Here is a 25,293-nt window from a genome sequence, read left to right as displayed (position 1 = left end):
TATCTATCCGAGGGGGAAAGTTTTTAAAGAGAGAGAGCGAAATAAAAATTGAATTTCCCGCAATTTTTTTTTTAGAGAATCAGGTGGTAAAGAAATAGTACCCACACAAAAAAAAAAAAAAAAAAAAAACTTTGCAGGCTGCAAGTTTTTTGTGTGGGGGGGCGTTGAGGGTCCCAGCCTGCTGGTGGGAGTTTTTTGGTGGCATGCATGTCAGAAAAGGGTTTTTAATAGTTTCTGAAAAAGGGGGAGGAGGAGGGGGTCGTGCTACGTCATGAGTGTTGTGGCGTAGGAGCGCCAGGATCCGGAGGAGGGACTCCCTGCGCCACGAGCCCCGGACCAGGAGGAGGGGATGGAGGCTCTCGAGTCCTGCGAGGACCCCCATAAAAACACAATAACAATAATAATTACAATAATAATTATAAAACAGGATATTCGATTTGAGGATGTTGTGACGTCATTTTGGAGAGGTGTGTGTGTGTTACGAGGTGATCGGTGTGTGTGTGTGTGTGTGTGCAGCTCTTGTCCCACGTAATAATTGTTCATGTAAACAAACGTGTCCGTGGCCGTTTTTACGCATGGGGGCGTGGAGGGAATGCATCATGGCTCACACAGCGCTCCACTGGCCGCGTGCGCGTGAGAGTGACCCCCCCCCCCCCGAAAAAAACCCCACACACACATTTTTCTGGTGCTATTTTTTTATTTGATTACAATTTTATTTTAAGGTTAATAATGGACACATAATGGGGACTATTTTAATCCGCATGCACCGGACGTGTTTGTATCCATGCCTCGCGCGCACGGACACACGCACACACACACACACACACACACACATGAGACGAGATCGCGTGTATAGATTCAGCGGGACGTTTTATTATTATTAATATTAATATTACTGCTGTTATTAGTATATTGTAATAGGTTTAATAATGCGGTGTTTCTCGGCCTGTGTCGTCTCTCTCTCTCTCTCTCTCTCTCTCTCTCTCCGCTCCTCTCATTCCCAGACTGCTTCACGTCTATTGTGCATAATTTCCCTCTATTAAAAAAAATACTGCGGATGGCTTTTAATTATTAGACCAAATATAACCCGGGTGTTTTGGAGTGTGTGTGTGTGGGGGGGGCTGGATACGTTTCTTCTTCGGTGGTTGTGTAGATGTCTAGGCTGCTATAAGAGGGGGGCGGGGGGAGGGGGATACTGTATGGTTATTAACGGTATTAATTGAGGCTAATTAATGCGGATTAATTATTTTTATCATTATTATTATTATTTTTTGCATATTAAAATTGAACACGGCGTCGACTAATATGTTTAACACGTCGTAATAGCAGCCTGTTTTTAACGTTTTTACATATTTTTTAATAATTACGTTTTTACAATGTAATAATTCTATTGTTTATTTATTTAATTTTTTAAATGTATTTATCGTAAATGCTTCGTGAATGTATAGTGATAGTAATACTACTCTTGGAGTGAGTGATATTTATTGATATTATTTAATGGCGTGTGGTTAAAATGTATAAAGCGCCCAGGAGGAGGACAGGAGGAGTCATGCCCAGAGGGGCCATGTGCTTTTATGGTGGTGCTGCTGTGACGTAGGGGGGGGGGGGGGCGTGGTCAACCATTACCTTTAAGAAGCGAGTAAAACTGGAGTTGTGTGTGTGTGTGAGAGATGTGCTATAAAAACACTGACCAAGTCTCTGAGCCAGCAGCAGCGTTGAAAGAAATTAAGTGTGTGTGTGTGTGAGAGAGAGAGAATAAGTGTTACTGTCGGTGTTCATGGAAGGTATACAAATAATGGTGTGTGTGTGTGGAGTGATTGTTTAATTTCAGGCTTATTTGACCCTGTTTGGATATTTAAATGAGGTGTGTGTGTGCGTGTGCGTGTGTGTGTGTGTGTGAGAAACAAAAAGCTGATTACTGCACGTCTGATTTTATTATATATTTTTAAAACCATTTAAAATCCTCACGCGGGGCTGCGAGTCGCATGTCTGATCTCACTCGTCCTTCTGGTGTGTGTGTGTGTGTGTCCTGAGACGCACTGTGTTCATAACACTGTGTGTGTGTGTGTGTGTGTGTGTCTGTGTTTGTCGTCTACCGGATCCATTTAGAATTTATAAGACAACATTTCAGAATTTCAGCATACATTTTTCTGCAGTTGCCATTTTATTCTCTTTATTTGCACGATGGAGATATTTAATAATGATTAATTAATTAATTAATTAATAAGTCATCGTGGGTTCGTTGTGTTTTATAAATGTCATTCAGTGGAAAAAAGAAAGAAAGAAAAGAAAAGGGTCATTTGACTCATTTTGTCCCTGTTAGCCGGATTATTTCGGTTAAAAGCAGAATTAGTAATTGATTCGGTTATTAGTATTCTGTCTTTAAAGGGCAGAGTTGTGTGTGTGTGTGTGTGTTGTGTGTGTGTGAAGCTAAAGTCAGAGAACAAATCTCTAATTATTCCCATTTGTATTTTGCAGCTCGTGTTTTTGTTGTTGATGTTTGTCAACAATGGAGCTAAGTGTCTCTCTGTGTGTCTCTGTGTGTGTGTGTGTGTGTGTGTGTAGGTGAAGCTCCACCGCCACGTCAGTCCAGACCACCTGCTGAAGGTGTGCTCCCGGGTCTGTCCCCTGCTGGAGACGGAGGTCCCCGCCAGCGTCCCCGGACTCACCAGCCTGCTGGGGGCCGGCCGGCAGAACCTGCTGCGCACCAGCAAGAGTGAGCGCACACACACACACACACACACACACACACACACACACACACACACACACCATACACAGGGTGTCCGCGGGGCATTAAAAAGTCTTAAAAAGTCTTAAATTGCTTTTCCTAAAAATAAGGCCTTAAAAAGTCTTAAATTGTCTTAAATTCAGATTGGATTGGTCTTACATTTTTTGGGTGTCATGTCACTGCGAATATGAGGCAATCTGTTCCGCCAGGTCCGTATTTTTCTCCGGTTGCTCTGCGGTGTCTCTGGTGTCACCGGGGCCACGCCCCTTCTCTTAAAGGGGCCCCGCGTATTCGGTCCCATCCCCGACAACGTGAAGCATCGGCTACTTTAGAAAACATGGCAGGATGCAAGTTCAACAGCGGCTTGAAAAGAACGAGTGTTTCTGGTCACGGTGGGTGAAATGCTCCTGAATCTGCGTTATGTGTCGGGAGACTTTCCAGCGGTGGAATCTCACGTGCAGAGCAAGAAGCACAGAGACTAGCGAAGGCCGCCAGCAGCCCGTGGGGCTAGCTCCTGCTCCGCCGCGAGCTCCTGCTCCGCCGCCCGCAACAACGTCAACTACAACGCTGGAGGTCACCGGAGGAAATCCAGCGCCTTGCAACAAAGAGCTCATCACCGAAGACCAATGCTGCAGTGCGTTCTTCATTCTGTTTGACGAGACTCTGGACCAGACCACCGCGAGACTCTGGACCAGACCACCGCGAGACTTTGAACCAGACCACCACGAGCAGACAGCTGGACTTCATGTGCTCTCGGTTCAGTGACCAGGTCCAGTCAGGATCCTGTGGAGCTCATGGGCCATGACACCAGGACCTACTTCAGCATCTCACAGTAAGTCTAACATAAATATATATGTATTAACTATCCTCTTGTATATGAGTATGTGTTTCATATAGTTAAGCTTTACTCATGTATCAAGTTAATAGCAGCTATGGATAGGCGCACTACACATTAATTAGACTAATTACAAATAGTTTTAGAATGGCAGTAGAGTGGTGTTTACCTGTCAATATGTCTACATAGTGTTCACTAGGCTCAAGGGTTGGCTCACGTTGCTTAATTTGTAAAAATAGATTTCATTCATATTGATCCAGTCTGACATTAATCCGAAGTGGTGTCATGAAGAGATGTGGTGACTGTTGTTTGGTTAATGCCTTTTCTTTCTTTTTTCCAGGAGAATGGACCAAATGTCAACTGGATGTTTTTGTATTCATACAGTTTGAAAAGGATTGTTTTCCTAGTATATTCACAAAAGCTCAGGAGTAGACGTATGAACCTGTGACAAACATCCATCACATAGAGACATGAGAACTCACTCACTCACTCACCCACACACACATACATTCTATTATGTAAATGTATTTGCATTTTAAAAGCAGCTGGAATCGTTATTTATGTTATTTTATAGATTTTTTTTGTTCAAAAGGAACTATGTTGCACGTATTTAAAAAATATATTTACTTGATTTTATAGACATTTGTTCATGGGACCTAAATGTTCTGAAAATGTTGTATTAATAAATATAATTTACAACAGCAATGACATTTGTGTTATCCTTTTGCATTTCACCATACTGTTCATTTTGAACAGACATCAGTGTGTTTACTTTGAATTAATTAATGTAGATTAATGTATTTCCTTCGTACGTTAGGTCTTAAATTTTATTTCGACGTGGTCTTAAAAAGTCTTACATTTCACTGGTTTATTCCTGTAGACACCCTGCATACACACACACACACACCATACACACACACATGAATATGAATAAGAATATACACTTTTATTAATCCCCAAGGGGAAATTAGTTCTCTGCATTTAACCCATCCTTAGTTATTAAGGAGCAGTGGTGAAGCGCCCGGGAAGCAACTGGGGGTTCAGTGCCTTGCTCAAGGACACTTCGACTTGCAACTAATGGGGAGAGCGGGGATCGAACCCACAACCTTGCGGTTGCAGGACGGCCCTCTTACCCCACTGAGCTAAAGCTGTTACACCATACACACACACACACCACATACACACACACACCATACACCATACACATACACACACACACGCATACCATACACACACACCATACACGCACACACACACACACACACAGAGACACTTAGCTCCATTTTTGACAAACCTCAACAACAAAAAAACACCAGCTGTAAAATACAAATGGTAAAAGGAGGTTTGTCCTCTGACTTCGGTTTCATTTAGTTACACACGTATACACACACACACGCACACACACACACACCTACATACATGCATACACGCACACACACACACACATGCAACCTGCAGCGTCTCTCTCTGTTCTTCTGATGCCAACACAATGCAAACTGTATAACCTGTGTCCCCCCCCCCCCCTCCAGGCTGTAAGCATGTCGTGTGGAAGGGGTCGGCGCTGGCCGCGCTGCACTGCGGTCGGCCGCCGGAGCCGCCCGTCATCTACGGGAGCCCGCCGAGCATCGGTAAAGACACACACACACACACACTCTACGCCACCCACTCCCATGTACTAAATGAGTGACGTCCCCTCTTCCTCTTCCTCCTCTTCGCCCCGCCAGTGGAGACGAGCTCCGGCCGCCGCCTCCTCGGCTCGTACCGCCTGCGGCAGCTGGTCCCCACGGTGGTGTACCTGCACATGAAGATGCACAAGAGGATCCTGGGACACCTGTCGTCCGTCTACTGCGTCACCTTCGACCGGACGGGCCGGCGCATCTTCACGGTGAGCCCTGCGTGTGTGTGTGTGTGGTTGTGTGTGTGTGTGTGTGTGTGTGTGTGTGTGTGTGTGTGTGTGTGTGTCTCGCAGCTGTAGCCGAAAACAGCTCGCAGCGTTTTTGTTGTGATACATAGTTCTAATAGTTTTTAAAAGAGGGGGGGGGGGAGCGGACGAGGAATACCACATGTTCGCTTTGAAAGCAGGCCGTTGACCTCTGACCTCTGACCTCTGACCCCCCTCCTTCGTGCACACGCCGGCCTCCGCGCGGTTGGAGCGTCGTCCGTCTGGTTTATTGGGTCCTTGAGTCTCAACGTGCCGCGATTTAATTCACCGTTTTCAGCTTTCATTAAATAAATTGTAAAAATGGCTGCCGGGAAGGAGGAGGAGGGGGGGAGGAGGAGGGGGGGGAGGGGTAGATTGACTCCCTCTGTTATCTCTCTTTCCACCGTTCTTACACTCCCCTTTCTTTTTCTCTCCCATGTCCCTTATCCTGCGCCTCCTTTGTTCCTTTCCCTCCCTCCCTCCCTCCTTTCTTCTTGCAATTTCTCATCATAACTGGAGAAAATGTTTCCTCTGAGGCGCTGGCTAAGTGCCAGAATTACAATTCGTTCTTGGTCTCCCTCACTCCACCCGCCCCCCCTCTCTCTCTCTCTCCGTCTCCTTTTCGTCACAAGATCATTTTTATTTATTTATTTTTTCGCATCTCTTCAGGTTTTTTTCTTTTTTCTTGCTGCAGCAGAAACACAGACGGATTGATTTTAAATTTGTTTTAATTTTCTCCTCGATGATCAACGCGCTCGCCGGTTTCCTCCAAACGATCGATCGGCAATCGGCTTCATTGATCCGCGGCTCGTCATCACGGGGACGCGCAACTTCTTCTTCTTCTTCTTCTCGTCCATCTTTGACAAATCCCTGACTCGCCTTTAAAATAACAGATCCAGTCAGACGGTGATGGAGAGACCGATTATGATTCATTCAACGGAGGAGGAGGAGAGGGAGGGAGGGGGGGGGGTGTTTTCATCTCATATTTCCTCCCCAAAATGAGTAAACTCTGATTCCTCACGCCGGGCACCTGTTGGCTTCAGAACATTCTTCTTCTTATTATTTGGGATCGCAATCAAGCCACAGATGGGTCTGGCACTGTGTTGCATCACAACCCCCCCCCCCCGAGCCCCGTGGGCCTCATGCGTGTTGATTGAAGCTCTCAGTCGTGCATTTCCACAGATTATTTATTATTATGGCCCCTTTTTTGTTTTTGTTTCTTTTGAAAAGCATTATTGTTTGTGTCCCTTTTTAAGCGTAGCAAATATTTTAAAATGTAATTCTCCTCGAAGCCGGACAATCGTGACGCGGACGGATATTTCCAGAATTTCCTTCATTCACGTTCAGCCGTGATGACGAACATTCATTTAAGAGTTTCTCTTTTTCCATTTAATGTCCAGAAATCAGCGTAAGAGCAAATAAAACCAAAATAAACTAATTATTAATGAGATGACGTTCATATGTACATGTGGACATTAATCACAACATTATCTCTTTCTTGAAGAGAACATCTCGTGAACATCGAGCTAACATCTAGCATTAGCATCTTATCACAAAACATTTTTACAAGTTAATTAACAAATAAAGTCACTAAACTTGTAGTCAAAGCCCAAATAAAACCAAAATAAACTAATAACCTTCGCATTCTGCGGAAGGTTATGTTTTGATCGCTGTGTATTTATTTATTTATTTGTATGCGTGTTATTCGTATAACTCAAAAAGTATTAAACCGAATCACATGAACTTTGGTGGGATGATTGGTTATTATCCGGGGACCATTTGATTAGATTTTGGGATTGATTGGGTCAAAGGTCAAGGTCATGAAAAGGTACCAACAAAGTGGGTGCGGCGAAGGTATGCTCTCTCCCGAGAGCCCGTTCTAGTTATTAATTAGATGACGTTCATATCTACATGTGGACATTAATCACAACATTATCTCTTTCTTGAAGAGAACATCTAGCTAACATCTAGCATTAGCATCTGTGACGAGATTGTAGCCGTCACCCGTGGGTTTCCCCCCCAAGCACCAAGGCTAGCCAGACAGCCGCGACGAGGTTCCGTTGGACGACATATTTATTATATTTATTGTATTCAACACACCCACCGAGCAGACCGCAACACAACGCGTCTGCTCCCTACCTCCAGCTCTGCTGCCCTTTTATATGAGCAGCGTCGGCTGCTGGCTGATTGCCAATCAGTCAGACCAGCCAGCAGCCGAGGCCAGATTGGGGACAGCTGCCACAGCATCTTATCACAATACATTTTTGCAAGCTAATTAACAAATAAAGTCACTAAACTTGCAGTCAAAGCCCAAATAAAACACAAAGTACTTTAGAAAAATACTCACTCACACCTTTTCCTTCAGTGCACCTAGCTAACGTAGCTTTTGCGAAGTCATGTTATGATTTTTACGTCTTCTTCCTGTCTCGGTGGAAGAGCTTCAAAATAAAAGGGCCTAAAAACATGCAAAGGCGCTTACAAAGTAAAGTCCAGGATGTTTTTTTAATGTAATTTTGCTATGACAAAAGTCTTATTTCTTTTCTTTTGTGTGCATCTCTGGTATAAGATTTTATTTATTTTTACTTTGGTTTATTTGACAAGGGACAGTAGGCACATTAATAAAAAACATTTAGCCAAGAGGCTATTATTTTTCATCTGTTGTCCCGAAAACAAACCTAAAAACACGAGATTACACACAAACACGGTTTATTACACACAAACACGGTTTATACAATATTTCTGCTTTTCAATGAGCGCATAAACATTTAATAGTGAGAATAGTGCGATTTCAAAGAGGAACCCGGAAGTGGACGTGGTGTCGCACACACGAGCACACACACACACACACATACACCCCCCCCCACACACACACTAGCACACGCACACATAGCCCCCCCCACACACCCACACACACGCACACTCGCTTTCTCTCACACACTCTCTCTCTCTCTTACATATACACACACACTCACTCTCTCACACACTAATGCCTTGTTGTTGTTGTTGTTGTTACTATGGACCACGCTGCCGATCATTCACCTCCTTCTCTGTGTCCAGATGTATTTTTATTAGGGCTGGGCACGTTAACGCGTTAATCTTGCGTTAACGCATCAATTAATTAACGCCGACAATTATTTTATCGCGCGTTAACGCAGGTTTTATTATTTATTTTATTATTGTAAAAGTGTGTTGCTCACAGGCTTTTATTTTGTAAAAGTCTGCTACTGTTTGCTGCGGAACCGGAAAAGAAAGTCATTCGCGGTTTAACAAACATGGAGAATCTCACCAAATGACGGCAGGTATGAGACGCCCTCAAGACACACGTCACACGGAGAATACACGAGTTGTATGAAAAGGAGAGGACTGCAAAGCGACAGCTTCACAACGTGCTGTTGCTCTCATGGGGACGACTGGACATCGGGGGACCAGACGTCCTCTTTCCTCGGACATGTCCTGCTTTTGAGACCTACAAAATGCGTCCGGCAGGGATTCCAAAAACGTCCGGGATTTTGCTTTGTCGGATATTCGTGTTTCTCTGGGTTTTCATAGATAGATAGATAGATAGATATCTACTTTATTAATCCCCAAGGGGAAATTTGTCGTAGCAGTAGCAGCACCAATAAACCAAACGCACAAGAATAAAAAATAAAATATAAAATAAAATATAAAAAACAGGGATGAAAGATATAGAAGCATACAAAGCAAAATATAAAATAAAATATATATGTATATATACAACATATATGCATACACAATACACAATACTAATGACAAATTAAATTAAATATAAAAACACCAAATATAGACAGTGTGCAAAATGCAAAGTGTGTGTATGTGTGTAGTGCAAATGAAATGTGTGTGTATGTGTGTAGTGTAAATAAATGAAATGTGTGAAGTGCAGATCAACATAGGGTGGATATGAAGTTATTATTGTAGTTATTGCACTATGATCTGGCAAGAGGTGATCTGTTGTAGAGCCTCATAGCCGTCGGCAGGTTCTCCTGTATCTGTCCTTGTGGCAGCGGAGCGTGAGGAGACGTCTGGAGAAAGTCCTCCTCTGTCCCTGTAGGAGGTGGAGAGGGTGGTCCGGGTGGTCCGGGTGGTCCAATATGGACACCAGTTTCTTCAACGACCTCCTCTCCACCACCTGTTCCAGGTGCTCCAGCTGGCAGCCGATGATGGAGCCAGCCTTCCTAACCAGTTTGTTGAGACGGCTGGTGTCACCGGCTCCGATGCTGCTCCCCCAGCAGACAATGGCAAAGTGCAGCACACTGGCCACAACCGACTGGTAGAACATCTCCAGCATCTTGCTGCACACGTTGAAGGATCGAAGCTTTCTCAGGAAAAAGAGTCGACTCATCCCTTCTTGTACACAGCGTTGATGTTGGCCTTCCAGTTCAGTCGGCTGTCGATGGAGACGCCCAGGTACTTGTACTCCTCCACCATGTCCACGTCCACTCCCAGGACACTCAGAGGTGTAGGAGCTGTCGCCTTCCTCCTGAAGTCCACCACCATCTCTCTGGTCTTGGCCACGTTCAGCCGCAGGTGGTTCTCATCGGCCCACTTTACAAAGTCACTCACCACTGCCCTGTACTCCTCCTCCCGTCCATCCCTAATACACCCGACCACTGCAGAGTCATCAGAGTACTTCTGCAGATGGCATGACTCCGTGTTGTACTGGAAGTCACTGGTGTACAGGGTGAAGAGGAAGGGAGACAGAACAGTTCCCTGTGGGGCTCCAACATCACTGACCCCCGTTCAGCACACGGCCCATTCTGACAAACTGTGGCCTGTGAGGTAGTCAGTGATCCAGGAGATGGTGGACGCGTCCACACCGACCACCCGCAGCTTCTCACTCAGCAGCAGTGGCTGGATGGTGTTAAATGCACTGGAGAAGTCAAAGAAAGTGACTCTCACAGAGACACCGGTTCCATCCAGGTGCGACTGAGCTCGTTGCAGCAGGTAGATGATGGCGTCGTCCACTCCCACATGAGGCCGGGAAGCAAATTGCAGAGGGTCCAGCGACGATTTCACCTGCGGCCGGAGGTGGGCCAAGACCAGCCTCTCCAGCACCTTCATCACATGGGAGGTGAGGCGACCGGTCGGTAGTCGTTGAGGCCAGATGGTGTTGACTTCTTTGGGACAGGGACCAGGCACGGCGTCTTCCACAGCACGGGACTTCCCCAGCCTCAGGCTGAGGTTGAAGAGGCGCTGCAGGACACCAGACAGCTGGGTGGCGCAGGTCTTTAGGACCCTGGGGCTGATGCCATCAGGACCTTCAGCTCTGCGCTGGAGTAGTTTCTCCAGCTGTCTTCTCACCTGGTCAGTCGTTACAGAGAGGGGAGGGTGGAGGAGCCCATTGTTATTGAGGGCTCGGTGGATGTGCAGCTCAGCAGGGGGGACAGAGGGAGGTGTTTGGGAGGTGTGATGTGTGGAGGAGACAGGAGAGGGCTGTGAACTGAACCTGTTGAAGAAACAGTTCAGCTGGTTGGCCCTCTCCAGGGAGCCCCCTGGCTGTCTCCCTCCCACCTTGAAGCCAGTTATCTGCTTCATCCCAGTCCACACCTCCCTTGTGTTGTTCAGCTGGAGTTTGGCCTCCAGCTTCCTCCTGTAGGAGTCCTTGCCCTCCCTGAGCTTCACCTTCAGGTTGCGCTGGGCTCTCCTCAGCTCATCCCTGTCTCCAGACCTGAAAGCAGCTTTCTTCATGTTAAGAAGCGCCTTCAGGTCCCTGGTGATCCAGGGCTTGTTGTTGGGGAAGCAGCACAGTCCGTGATGGGATGGTGGTGTGTTCACAGAACTTGATGTATTCCGTGATGCAGTCGGTCATACTGTTGATGTCCTCCCCGTGCGGTCCACACAGCACATCCCAGTCCGTTGACTCGAAGCAGTCCTGTAGAGCGTCATCAGCCTCCAGAGACCACCTCCTCACAGTCCTGGTGGTCACCGGCAGCCTCTTCACCAGAGGAACAGACCTGGTGTCAGCCGGACCAGGTCATGATCAGACCTGCCGAGGGGGCAAGGGCAGTGGCGCTGTATGCGTCCTTAGTATTAGCATACAGCAAGTCCAGAGTTTTATTGTTCCTTGTTGGGCAGTCTATGTATTGATGGAAGGTTGGCAGAGCTTTTTCCAATGTGGTGTGGTTAAAGTCACCAGTGATAGTCATGAATGCTCCAGGCTGATGATTCAGCAGAGCAGACACAGTGGAGTGGATGGTGTCCACAGCTTCCTCAGCGTCAGCTGATGGTGGCACGTACACGACAACCACAATGGCGGACGTGAACTCCCTCGGCAAATAATAAGGGCGCATCCCCACGGCCAACAGTTCAATGTTCCGGCTACAGAAGCGCTCCTTCACGCACACATGGTCCGGATGGCACCACCGTTCATTCACATAAACAGCGATCCCGCCCTCTCTTCTTACCGCTCTGTGTAGCGTCTCTGTCAGCCCGAACAGTCCTGAAGCCGGGCACGGACGCGCTGTGATCCGGATAGTCCGCGTGCAGCCACGTCTCTGAAACACAAGAGGCTGCTCTCACGGAAGATCCTCTCAGTCATTACCCGCGCGCCGAGCTCATCCGTCTTATTCGCCAAAGACCTCACGTTCCCCGTTATGATCGCCGGTACCGAGGGTTTGTATCTCCTCGTTTTAGCCCTCCTCTTGGCACCCGCCCTGCAGCCCGAGCTCTTCTCCGTAGCTCCACCGGGATCTCAGGTCTGTCTCCAGGCAGAAGCTGCGGCCTGCACAGCGCGATCAGCTGAGCACGCGAGTAGACAACGGACCCAGTCATTGTTTGTAGTGGCCCTCCGATACACACGACAAAGTGAACAAAAGCCACGGGAAAAGTTGCAAAAAAAGTAGTTATAGTCCATTGTCCGACCGTAACTTAGACCAACGTGAAAGAAAAGGAAAAGAAAAAGAGCAGAAAAGTGGAGAAAAAGACAATAAAATAAAAAGCAAATGGGCAGCTACTGCGACAGGCAGCCGTTGGCACGGCGCCATCTTAGAACAACTTCATAAACTAGGATTTACCCCTTACACGTTTTGGAAATGGTATCTCCCTTACGTTCCACCTTCCTGCGTGAGCTCTGACGGTATAGAGAACAGTCATTGGTCGACCGATCTCAGGGTTGCCAGATACACGATAATTATCCTCCAAATACAACCATTTTGAGCCTTTGGTACGATACTTCACCATCTCCAATCTGGCAACACGGAGCTCCTTGCCGCCTCCACTAGTTCATTGTTGTTTGTGCTATAAACTACGACCAGCGCCGCCGCTCCCATAGCGCACTACGCGCTGTGCGTAGGGCACCACGTCCTGAGGGGCTCCACAAAATAGGCAACTAAAAAATCCTCATAGTTATAATAATTATAATGCCGATATTATTTCAGTCTAGAAATATTAGGCACCTTTTAGGCATGTATATCACAAAACAGGCAGAACAAGAGAGATGTTTAATCTCAGCACCCCCCCCCCCCCGAGACGAAGTGTCCTCTTTTTCACAAACTCAAATCTGGTCACCCTACTGGACATCACTCTGTAACCACAATGACCTCGGAGTGACTGTGCATTATGTTGATGAGAAGTGGGCGCTGCATTCACATGCCCTGACTGATGAACACAGAGGAGACACATGATGCTGAAACGTGCGTGGGACACTTTACTGAAGTTGCACAGCAGTGGAATGTGTCAGATAAAGTCACCACACTGAGCAGATAGAGCACCAGAGATGATCGCTGCTGCGAGACGACTGCCTTTGATCACGTCCCTGCTTCAGTCTCCAGCGCTCTGTCACAGTGTCTCTGCATCACTGCGTTGGACAATGTCCTGACAGATTTGATGGCACTTTAGTTCATATGGCAGTACATTTAAAATAAGTGTCAAGTTCTAGGAATTGACAAACTGCACTGAAAGTGTTTTCTGGTGTCTCACTCTAACAGGGACAACACATGTTATGGCACTTTCATTCATATGGCAGAACATTTAAAATAGAAGTGCGCTATACACTATTTGAATTAATTATTGGATTTTGCTTATACAAATGCGATTAATCGTGATTAATCAAGGAAATCATGCGATTAATCGCGATTAAAATTTGTAATCGTTGCCCAGCCCTAATTTTTATACTTTGACATGTTTAAATCCGTCTCAATATAAGCGATTCACACCCTCCTCCTCCCCCTCCTCCTCCCCCCTCAGGGCTCAGACGACTGCCTGGTGAAGATCTGGGGGACGGACGACGGCCGCCTGCTGGCCACGCTGCGCGGCCACGCCGCCGAGATCTCCGACATGGCGGTGAGCTACGAGAACACCATGATCGCCGCCGGCTCCTGTGACAAGACCATCCGGGTGTGGTGCCTGCAGACCTGCGCCCCGCTGGCCGTGCTGGAGGGCCACGCCGCCTCCATCACCTCGCTGCAGGTAGGAGGAGGAGTGTGTGTGTGGGTGTGTGTGTGTGTGTGGGGGGGGGGGGAAAGTACGGCACGACTGGCTGATATCCAATATGTAACAATGCGCAGCAGACTCATTATTATGTATTTTTAACGACAGTTAGAGTTGTCCGTTGTAATAAATAAGTAGATTAACGCTGTGGCTCGTTCACGGGGTTGAACAGAACATTTTAAATACATGTTTGACCTCACTGTTACCTTGTTTGATTTATTATTTAGTTTACATGGATATACATCAATGTTTGTGTTTGTGTTTTTAAGATCTGGCAGGTTACTCTCCATTGTGTGTGTATATATATATATAATATATATATTGATAATATTATATATAGAGAGATAATATTTTATAAATATATATATATACATAATATTATATCTATATAATATTATACATAGATAATATTCTATATATATATAAAATATTATCTTTATATATAATATTATCTCTATATATACATTATATATTTATATAAAACATTATCTCTATATATATTATCTATATATATATTATATATATACATAATATTATCTATATAATATATAGAGATAATAATATATATATAAAATATTATCTCTATTTATAATATTATCTATATATATATATACATTATATATACCTAATATTATATATATATTAGTGCTGTGAAAAATAACGCGTTAACTCAGTTAATTCAATTACAGGTTTAACTAGTTATTTTTTTTAACGCATTTAACGCATGCGCAGAATGAGCTTCCAATCCGTCTGTTGTTGGTCGTCGGGACGAAAAAAAAGTCACTTGCAAAATGAGCTTCCAATACACCACTTCAATCTGAACTCTGTCCGCTCTCATGCAGACGGTCTGTTCATCGGTAATGATCCTTCCGCAGGTTCACCTCCGGAAACCTTATTACGACTTTTACTTCCTGTAGATCAGGGTCTCAACACGTCGATCGCGACCTGCCAGTCGATCGCGGCGTAGTGTTGGTAGATCGCATGACATTAAAAGATTGGCCCGCCCCCTGACATGTTCTCTAGAGCACGTCTTTGTTCTTTTATTAAACTAAACGTCTGTTGTTGATCGTATCTCCACAGCAGCATGTCATTTCTGTCTCTTCGCGTTGCGTTAACACTTATCGATCTCCGTCTGGCGCCACAGAGCTCCGTGCGCGCGCATCGGGACCGAGCAAAAAAAGTCACTTGTCAATCTGTCCACCTGTCCGGGCCGGTGAGGTTTCAGCTTTGCAGCGGTGTCCCGCCGTCCCTTTCATCACGGCCCAGTTCATGAAGAAAACCCACACAGTCAGTTTGCCTCAGCAGCTGCTAGAGGAAGACTAGAGGCCTTTAGATTGTATCATGGTGGAGTTCATGGTTGACAAACAAGAGAATAATGCTCTGTTTAACCCTCCTGGTACCTTTACATTTACTAACATATTTTACCCTCGGGGTCAATTTGACCCCAGCAATTAAAACCTCCAGAGAATTATTAGAATTAATATTGCTTCCCAAGTTTAAGTGTGACGTACTTTATGTTTGTTTGTTGACTACCTAAATAGCCCTTTAAATAAATAAAAAAGTTGATATTTCTGATATGTTTGACACAGTGAAAAACAGCCTGGGGTCAAATTGACCCCAAAGAACACCGACATTAAACATTGAATGGGGTCAAATTGACCCGAAAGGTAACAGGAGGGTTAAACATTCTGTTTAGGATGAAGATGTATTAATGTTCCATATGGAAGAAAACTGCTAAATAACTGCTGAGTTGCAGCACCATTGTATAGAAGAATGTATAAATGTATATATCCGTCTTTTGTCATAAATCTCTATGTTCTCACAAAATATACCGAGAATATCGGTAATATGTGATTAATCATGATTAATCCACAAAAACCTGTGATTAACCCGATTAAAAATTGTAATCGTTTCACAGCCCTAATATATATATATAATATTATACATAGATAATTTTCTATATATCTAAAATATTATTTCTATATATATATAATATTATCTATCTATATATATATGTATATTATTTATATTTATATATAATCTAAAGTGTCTCTGGGCTCCCCCTCTCCCCTCCTCTCCTCCAGTTCTCTCCCCTCTGCTGCGGCTCTAAGCGTTACCTCTCCTCCACCGGGGCGGACGGGACCATCTGCTTCTGGCTGTGGGACGCACGCACACTCAAGTTTGTGTGAGGAACACACACACACACACACACACTCGCACACGCGCACACTCGCTTTCTCACACACACAATCACTCTCACTTTCGCTTTCTCACTCTCTTTCTCTCACACACAATCTCTCTCGCTCTCTCTTACACACACACACTCTCACTATCACTCTCTCACAAACACACACACACACACTGTCGCTCTCTCGCTCTCTCACACACATACACTCTCGCTCTCTCTTTCACACACACTCTCCCTCTCACTCACGCACACACTCTCGCTCTCTCGCTCGCTCCCTCTCTCACACACATACACTCTCGCTCTCTCTTTCACACACACTCTCCCTCTCTCACTCACGCACACACTCTCGCTCTCTCGCTCGCTCCCTCTCTCACACACACACTCTCGCTCTCTCTCGCTCGCTCCCTCTCTCACTCACGCACACATACTCGCTCTCTCTCTCGCTCGCTCCCTCTCTCACTCACACACACACACTCTCTCTCTCTCTCGCTCGCTCCCTTTCTCACACACATACACTCTCGCTCTCTCTTTCACACACACTCTCCCTCTCTCACTCACGCACACACTCTCGCTCTCTCGCTCGCTCTCTCACACATACACTCGCTCTCTTTCACACACTCTCCTCTCTCACCACACACTCTCGCTCTCTCGCTCCTCTCTCACACACACACTCGCTCTCTCTCCCTCTCTCTCACTCACGCACACATACTCTCTCTCTCTCGCTCGCTCCCTCTCTCACTCACACACACTCTCTCTCTCTCGCTCGCTCCCTTTCTCACACACACACACTCTCGCTCTCTCTCGCTTGTTCTCTTTCTCACACACACACACACTCGCTCTGTCTCTCGCTTGTTCTCTTTCTCACACACACACACTCTCTCTCGATCGCTCCCTTTGTCACACACACACTCGCTCTCGCTCGCTCCCTCTCACTCACGCACACACTCGCTCTCTCTCGCTCGCTCCCTCTCTCACACACACACTCTCGCTCTCTCTCGCTCGCTCCCTCTCTCACGCACACACTCGCTCTCTCTCGCTCGCTCCCTCTCTCACTCACACACACACACTCTCTCTCGCTCGCTCCCTTTCTCACACACACACACTCTCGCTCTCTCTCGCTTGTTCTCTTTCTCACACACACACACACTCGCTCTCTCTCTCGCTTGTTCTCTTTCTCACACACACACACTCTCGCTCTCTCTCGATCGCTCCCTTTCTCACACACACACACTCTCTCTCTCTCTCGATCGCTCCCTTTGTCACACACACACACTCTCGCTCTCACCTTCATTCTGCTTTGTGTCTCCAGCCAGAGGCCCAGCAAGTTCACCGAGCGCTCCAGACCCGGCGTCCAGATGATCTGCTCCTCCTTCAGCGCCGGTGAGAGCACCTCACCTTTTGGGGGGGGGGGGGGGGTTGTGTATTTACTGTTTACATAAGTATTTATGTGTGTGTGTGTGTGTGTGTGTGTGCAGGGGGCATGTTCCTGGCCACAGGGAGCACCGATCACATCATCCGGGTGTACTACTTCGGCTCCGGCCAGCCAGAGAAGATCTCTGAGCTGGAGTCCCACACAGTGAGTCAACGTGTTTTCATTCTTATTTAACTTTATTTAACTTTTATTATTATACAATCATTGACTTTGGAAAGTACTCAGTTTGGACTTCACGCCTCCCATTTTTCTCACCTAGGACAAAGTTGACAGCATCCAGTTCTCACATTGCAGTGACAGGTAGGTCTGCATAGTGCGTGTGTGTGTGTGTGAGTGTGTGTGTATGAGCTTCATAATAAGGGGATTGTATTATTGTGTGTGCAGCGCTGTTTGTTTGTATGGAGCCTCCGGGTGTTATCAGGCCACTTGGTGCTGTCAGCAGGAACGGCACCTTTTACTTACTGTCTGACACACACACACACACACATGCTCTCTGAGTGTGTGTGTGGAGTGAGTAGAAATACAAGCTCGGCTGTGGTTCCCCTGGGTTGCTGTAATCTCAGCAATGAGGGGGGGGGGGGTGCATACAATTAGTGCATCACGCTGTGAGATGAAAGCGTGTACAATAGAACTAAGTTATATTTACAGTTTAGCTGCTGCATGAATATGTGCTCACAAGTGTGTGTGTGTGTGTGTGTGTGTGTGTAGGTTTGTGAGCGGCAGCAGGGACGGTACGGCACGGATCTGGCAGCTGCATCCTCAGGGCTGGAGGAGCATTCTGCTGGACATGCAGACCAAACTACCCGGGTACGTATGTGTGTGTGTGTGTCTGTGTGTGTCTGTGTGTGCGTGCGTGTGTGTGACATCATGTGGGCTCAGTTCAAAGAGACTTGACGTTGTTTCTCTTCTGACTTCATTTTATTAGATTTTTTTTGAGCGCGTCATCTTCAGCTCACAAATAATCCAGTTAAACATAAAAGACGACACATCGTCTCACCTCCTCGCCATCGACCGAGAGGAGTCTCCAATGTTAGGATGGAAAACACTTATCGTCGTGTAGACCGGAAGTTTCCTTCGTATTTGCGTGTTTTTGGGAAGTTTCCTTCTTATTGTAGTCTTGACTAGAAGTATCCTTGTTATTGCAGTGTTGACCGGAAGTTTCCTTCTTATTTGTGTGTTTTTGTGAAGTTTCCTTCTTATTGTACTGTCAACTAGAAGTTTCCTTTTTATTGGCATGTTGTTGAGAAGTTTCCTTCTTATTGCAGAGTTGACTAGAAATTTCCTTTTTGTTGGCGTGTTGTTGGGAAGTTTCCTTCTTTTTGAAGTGTTGGAAGTTTCCTTCTTATTGGCGTGTTGAGAAGTTTCCTTCTTATTGGCGTGTTGTTTGGAAGTTTCCTTCTTATTGGCTTGTTGAGAAGTTTCCTTCTTATTGGCGTGTTGTTTGGAAGTTTCCTTCTTATTGGCGTGTTGAGAAGTTTCCTTCTTATTGGCGTGTTGGAAGTTTCCTTCTTATTGGCATGTTGAGAAGTTTCCTTCTTATTGGCGTGTTGAGAAGTTTCCTTCTTATTGGCGTGTTGGAAGTTTCCTTCTTATTGGCGTGTTGGAAGTTTTCTTCTTATTGGCGTGTTGAGAAGTTTCCTTCTTATTGGCGTGTTGTTTGGAAGTTTCCTTCTTATTGGCGTGTTGAGAAGTTTCCTTCTTATTGGCGTGTTGGAAGTTTCCTTCTTATTGGCATGTTGAGAAGTTTCCTTCTTATTGGCGTGTTGGAAGTTTCCTTCTTATTGGCATGTTGAGAAGTTTCTTTCTTATTGGCGTGTTGAGAAGTTTCCTTCTTATTGGCGTGTTGGAAGTTTCCTTCTTATTGGCGTGTTGGAAGTTTCCTTCTTATTGGCATGTTGAGAAGTTTCCTTCTTATTGGCGTGTTGAGAAGTTTCCTTCTTATTGGCGTGTTGTTTGGAAGTTTCCTTCTTATTGGCATGTTGGAAGTTTCCTTCTTATTGGAGTGTTGGAAGTTTCCTTCTTATTGGCGTGTTGAGAAGTTTCCTTCTTATTGGCGTGTTGTTGAGAAGATTCCTTCTTTTTGAAGTGTTGAGAAGTTTCCTTCTTATTGGCGTGTTGAGAAGTTTCCTTCTTATTGGCGTGTTGAGAAGTTTCCTTCTTATTTGCGTGTTTGTGGGAAGTTTCCTTCTTGTTTGTGGGAAGTTTCCTTCTTGTTGGCGTGTTGACTGTAAGCCCCGCCCCCCCCCGCCCCCTCCAGGAAGTACAACCCCCCTCCGCTGGAGGACAAGGTGACCAAGCTGAAGGTCACCATGGTGGCGTGGGATCGCCATGACGGCAGCGTGATCACGGCGGCCAACAACCTGACGCTGAAGGTGTGGAACTCCACCACCGGCAGCCTGGTCCACGTGCTCATGGTACACACACACACACACACACACACACACACACACACACTGTGCAGCTGTTTGTCTGCCTGTCGGCTCGTGATACATTCAAGGGCGTGGGACTTTTTTAATATTCTGAATGTTTACCCTTCAACACTCACGGAAAAAAGCGACGTGTCCTCGAAATAATGCGTCGTTTACGAGACGGGACACGGAGGTTTGCGTCTCACGCCGGAGGCGTTGTGTTCCGAGGAACGCCGAGAGGGAATTTGTCAAAGGTCAAAGGTCACCCGCGACCTAAAACACACTTTATGGGCCACACCGGAGGAATTCAATATTCATAATTGTGACGATTTCACACAAACGGATTGGATAAATGTAGCGAAGCGGACATCTTGGACAGACGTTCATGTTTTGTCTTTATTCATCTTCAGGGTCACGAGGACGAGGTGTTCGTCCTGGAGCCACACCCCTTTGACCCCAGGATCCTGTTCTCGGCACGTGTTTCTGCATCTGGTGGACGTCGTACAGCTGCTCCGGCTCCTACTATCAACATGGTGAGTGACACTGGTCTCTCTCTCTCTCTCTCTCTCTCTCTCTCTGATCAGATCCTCTGTGACCTCTTCTACCCTTCTCTCTCTTCTACATCTCTCTCTCCCTTCTACCCTTCTCTCTCTTCTACCTCTCTCTCTCTTCTATCTCTCTCTTCTACATTTCTCTGTTATACCTCTCTCTCCCTTCTATCTCTCTATCTTCTACATTTCTCTCTTCTACCTCTCTTCTACCCCTCTCTCTCCTACCTCTCTCTCTCTCTTCTACCCCTCTCTCTCCTACCTCTCTCTCTCTCTCCTACCTCTCTCTTCTACCCCTCTCTCTCCTACCTCTCTCTCTCTTCTACCTCTCTCTCCCTTCTATCTCTCTATCTTCTACATTTATCTCTTCTACCTCTCTCTCTCCTACCTCTCTCTCTCTCTCCTACCTCTCTCTCTCTCTCTCTCTCTCTCTCTCTCTCTCTCTCTCTCTCTCTCTCTCGCCCCTCTCTCTCTCTACCCTCTCTCTCTCCTACCTCTCTCTCTCTACCTCTCTCTCCTCCTCTCCCTCTCTCTCTCTTCTACCTCTCTCTCTTCTACCTCTCTCTCTCCTACCTCTCTCTCTCTCTCTCTCTCTCCCTCTCTCTCTTCCTCCTCTCTCTCTCTTCTACCTCTCTCTCTCTTCTACCTCTCTCTCTCTCTCTCTCTTCTACCTCTCTCTTCTACATTTCTCTATTATACCTCCCTCCCTCTCTCCTACCCCTCTCTCTCTCTCCTACCTCTCTCTTCTACCCTTCTCTCTCTCCTACCTCTCTCTCTCTTCTACCTCTCTCTTCTACCTCTCTCTCTCTCTCTCTCCTACCTCTCTCTCTCTCTCTCTCCTACCTCTCTCTCTCTCTCCTACCTCTCTCTCTCTTCTACCTCTCTCTTCTACATTTCTCTATTATACCTCCCTCTCTCTCTCTCCCCCCCCCTCCAGATCGAGGGTCAAGGTCACGGGGCCCTCTTTGACTGTAAGTGTAGTCCAGACGGTCAACATTTCGCGGCCACCGACTCTCACGGCCACCTGCTCATCTTCGGCTTCGGCTCCAGTAGCAAGTATGACAAGGTAACCCCCCCCCCACACACACACACACACACACACCCCGAATCCCCCACTCAAGTAAAAGATGTCCGCCCCCCCCCAGATCTCGGACCAGATGTTCTTCCACACCGACTACCGGCCTCTGATCCGCGACGCCAACAACTACGTCCTGGACGAGCAGACGCAGCAGGCGCCGCACCTCATGCCGCCGCCGTTCCTGGTGGACGTGGACGGGAACCCCCACCCGCCCCGCTACCAGCTGCTGGTGCCGGGCCGAGAGGGCTGCCGGGACGAGCAGCTCATCCCCCAGATGGGGGTCACGTCCTCAGGGAGGGAGGGGAGAGGGAGAGGAGGGAGAGGGGAGAGAGGGGTCACGTCCTCGGGGAGGAGAGGGGGAGAGAGGGAGAGAGGGGAGAGAGGGGTCACGTCCTCGGTGCGGAGAGGGGAGAGGGGAGAGAGGAGAGAGGGGTCACGTCCTCGGTGCGGAGAGAGGGGAGAGAGGGGAGGGGAGAGAGGTGGGGGGAGGGAGAGAGGGGTCACATCCTCAGTGCGGAGGGGAGGGAGAGGGGTGGGGAGGGAGAGAGGGGGTCACGTCCTCGGGTACGGAGAGAGAGAGGGGGGGGAGAGAGGGGTCACGTCCTCGGTGCGGAGAGGGGGAGAGAGGGTCACGTCTCGGGTGCGGAGAGGGGGAGGGAGAGAGGTGGGGAGGAGAGGGGGTCACGTCCTCGGGTACGGAGAGAGAGAGGGGGGGGAGAGAGAGGGAGAGAGGGGCCGACCCTCGGGGGTCTGCCTTCTCTCAGGGGTCGAGCTTTTTGTTGTTGTTGTTGACCAGAACCGTCTCTCTCTCTCTTTCTCTCTCTCTCTCTCTTCTACCTCTACCCCTCTCTCTCTTCTACTTCTCTCTGTGTATTCTACCTCTCTCTCTCTCTCTCCCTTCTACCTCTCTCTGTGTATTCTACCTCTCTCTCTCTCTCCCTTCTACCTCTACCTCTCTCTGTGTATTCTACCTCTCTCTCTCTTCTACTTATATTTCTCTCTTCTACCTCTCTTATCTAACTCTATACCTCTCTTTTACATATCTTTCTTCTACCTCTCCCTTTTATGTCTCTCTTCTACCTCTTTTTACCTCTCTTTTACTCATCTTACTTCTACCTCTCTCTCTCTTCTCTCTCTCTCAGGTCTGAACCAGGTGGTGAGCGAGCAGGCGATGGACGGTTCTAGTCCTCTGGACACGATGATCCAGAGACTTCAGCAGGAGCAAGACCAGAGACTCCGCCCGTCAGACTCCTTCGCTTCCAGGTCCAGCCGAGGTACGACGGGAAGTTTCCTTCTTATCGCAGTGTTGACGGGAAGTCTCCTTCTTGAAGTGTTGGAAGTTTCTTTCTTATTGAGGTTTTGGAAGTTTCCTTCTTATCGCAGTGTTGACGGGAAGTTTCCTTCTTATTGAAGTGTTGGAAGTTTCCTTCTTATCGCAGTGTTGACGGGAAGTCTCCTTCTTGAAGTGTTGGAAGTTTCTTTCTTATTGAAGTTTTGGAAGTTTCCTTCTTATCGCAGTGTTGACGGGAAGTTTCCTTCTTATCGCAGTGTTGATGGGAAGTTTCCTTCTTATTGCAGTGTTGACGGGAAGTTTCCTTCTTATCGCAGTGTTGACGGGAAGTCTCCTTCTTGAAGTGTTGGAAGTTTCTTTCTTATTGAAGTTTTGGAAGTTTCCTTCTTATCGCAGTGTTGACGGGAAGTTTCCTTCTTATTGAAGTGTTGGAAGTTTCCTTCTTATCGCAGTGTTGACGGGAAGTTTCCTTCTTATAGCAGTGTTGACAGGAATTTCCTTCTTATTGAAGTGTTGGAAGTTTCCTTCTTATAGCAGTGTTGACGGGAAGTTTCCTTCTTATCGCAGTGTTGACGGGAATTTCCTTCTTATTGAAGTGTTGGAAGTTTCTTTCTTATTGAAGTTTTGGAAGTCTCCTTCTTATTGAAGTGTTGGAAGTTTCTTTCTTATTGAAGTTTTGGAAGTCTCCTTCTTATTGAAGTGTTGGAAGATTCTTTCTTATTGAAGTTTTGGAAGTCTCCTTCTTATTGAAGTGTTGGAAGATTCTTTCTTATTGAAGTTTTGGAAGTCTCCTTCTTATTGCAGTGTTGGAAGTTTCCTTTTTATTGAAGTGTTGGAAGTTTCCTTCTTATTGCATTATTGAATTAATATGAATTACCTCAGTAACTGATTCCATGCTCGTTCAAATTATATTTTGTTGCGTTTCTTTGTGTCTTTCACTTCACTTTTAGTTTACAATTATTAAATTAATCATATATTCATGTATTCATTTAAACCTACAGTATATAATAACGAAATAGTTTATTATCAGCATCTACTTCTTTATAAAAAAATGAACAATGTGAATATATATATATATATATATGTATATAAACATATATACAGGACTGTCTCAGAAAATTAGAATATTGTGATAAAGTTCTTTATTTTCTGTAATGCAATTAAAAAAACAAAAATGTCATGCATTCTGGATTCATTACAAATCAACTGAAATATTGCAAGCCTTTTATTCTTTTCATATTGCTGATTATGGCTTACAGCTTAAGAAAACTCTAAAATCCTATCTCATAAAATTTGAATATTTCCTCAGACCAAGTAAAAAAAAAGATTTATAACAGCAAAACAAAATCAAACATTTGAAAATGTGTTTCCAGGTGTTTCGAGTTAATTAGACGATTCAAGTGATTTGTTTAATACCCTACTAGTATACTTTTTCATGATATTCTAATATTTAGAAATAGGATATTTGAGTTTTCTTAAGCTGTAAGCCATAATCAGCAATATTAAAAGAATAAAAGGCTTGCAATATTTCAGTTGATTTGTAATGAATCCAGAATGCATGACATTTTTGTTTTTTTAATTGCATTACAGAAAATAAAGAACTTTATCACAATATTCTAATTTTCTGAGACAGTCCTGTAATGTATATATATAATTTATATATATATATATACATATATATATATTGAAAAAAAACTTTTCTTAATCCAAATATTGAATTTGAAGACATCACCACTGGAACTTATCGTTCTAAATGTTCGTGTCCCGTAACTCCTCCAGGCTCGGTGGGTTCTCCCACGGAGGTCCACTCCCCGCCCAACGTGGGCCTGCGGCGCAGTGGGCAGATCGAGGGCGTCCGCCAGATGCACAGCAACGCGCCGCTCAGCCAGATGGCCACGGAGGGAGACCTGGTGGCCTGGAGCCGCCGGGTGCTGGTCCCCGAGCTGGAGGACGCCTCCGTCAGGTAACGCCACCAACGAAGAAGAAGGAGAAGGAGAAAAATTTACCTTTTTTTGGTTGTTTTTTTTGGTCGCGATGGGCATTCACGCTGTTTTGTGTGTCTGTGTGTGTGTTTGTGTAGGAGGCAGATACACTGGCGTGAGGCTAAAGGGGAGGAGGAGATCAATATTTATCAGTCGGAAAGGAGGCGACGCACCCTCCACTCGCTCCCGAAGGAGAGCAGGGTGAGCGACCAATCACACGCCGAGGAATCATTTAAACTTTTTTTAAAATTATTATTATTCACGCAACTTCTCCGACACACTTTCAAGTTCCATATTCCTAAAAAAAAAAAATTCTATCCAGGCTCATCCGCCGGCCGAGTCGGTCGATGAGGGGAGGCGGAGCCAGGGTAACCACGGCTACCACACGCGCGCCGCCATGGAGGAGACGAGCCGCCAGAGCGCCGAGGCCGACG

The 25,293-nt window shown here is 46.2% G+C and overlaps 1 protein-coding gene and 1 long non-coding RNA gene across 2 annotated transcripts in view; both read left to right on the top strand.

Annotated features, from left to right (window-relative positions):
* phip (pleckstrin homology domain interacting protein) overlaps positions 1-25,293 on the top strand; it is a 41,220-nt gene that overhangs the window by 3,012 nt on the left and 12,915 nt on the right. The window contains exons 5-21 of the mRNA XM_056427718.1: positions 2,566-2,716; positions 5,096-5,194; positions 5,291-5,451; positions 13,690-13,911; positions 16,017-16,117; positions 17,430-17,500; positions 17,596-17,696; positions 17,812-17,852; positions 18,261-18,359; positions 19,810-19,966; positions 20,371-20,493; positions 21,446-21,574; positions 21,654-21,874; positions 22,724-22,860; positions 24,657-24,840; positions 24,958-25,060; positions 25,182-25,293. The exon at positions 25,182-25,293 is cut by the window's right edge and continues 29 nt beyond it. Coding sequence (XP_056283693.1) covers positions 2,566-2,716; positions 5,096-5,194; positions 5,291-5,451; positions 13,690-13,911; positions 16,017-16,117; positions 17,430-17,500; positions 17,596-17,696; positions 17,812-17,852; positions 18,261-18,359; positions 19,810-19,966; positions 20,371-20,493; positions 21,446-21,574; positions 21,654-21,874; positions 22,724-22,860; positions 24,657-24,840; positions 24,958-25,060; positions 25,182-25,293 — 2,212 coding nt within the window. The remainder of the gene's footprint in view (positions 1-2,565; positions 2,717-5,095; positions 5,195-5,290; positions 5,452-13,689; positions 13,912-16,016; positions 16,118-17,429; positions 17,501-17,595; positions 17,697-17,811; positions 17,853-18,260; positions 18,360-19,809; positions 19,967-20,370; positions 20,494-21,445; positions 21,575-21,653; positions 21,875-22,723; positions 22,861-24,656; positions 24,841-24,957; positions 25,061-25,181) is intronic.
* LOC130202297 (uncharacterized) lies at positions 2,754-4,271 on the top strand. The gene is made up of 2 exons (XR_008833325.1): positions 2,754-3,563; positions 3,907-4,271. It is a non-coding gene; the product is annotated as an uncharacterized LOC130202297 (long non-coding RNA).

Source organism: Pseudoliparis swirei, chromosome 12 (assembly GCF_029220125.1).
Source record: "Pseudoliparis swirei isolate HS2019 ecotype Mariana Trench chromosome 12, NWPU_hadal_v1, whole genome shotgun sequence".
Classification (NCBI taxonomy): domain Eukaryota; kingdom Metazoa; phylum Chordata; class Actinopteri; order Perciformes; family Liparidae; genus Pseudoliparis; species Pseudoliparis swirei.
Note: the sequence above shows the minus strand (reverse complement) of the source record. Positions and strands in the feature narration are given on the sequence as shown.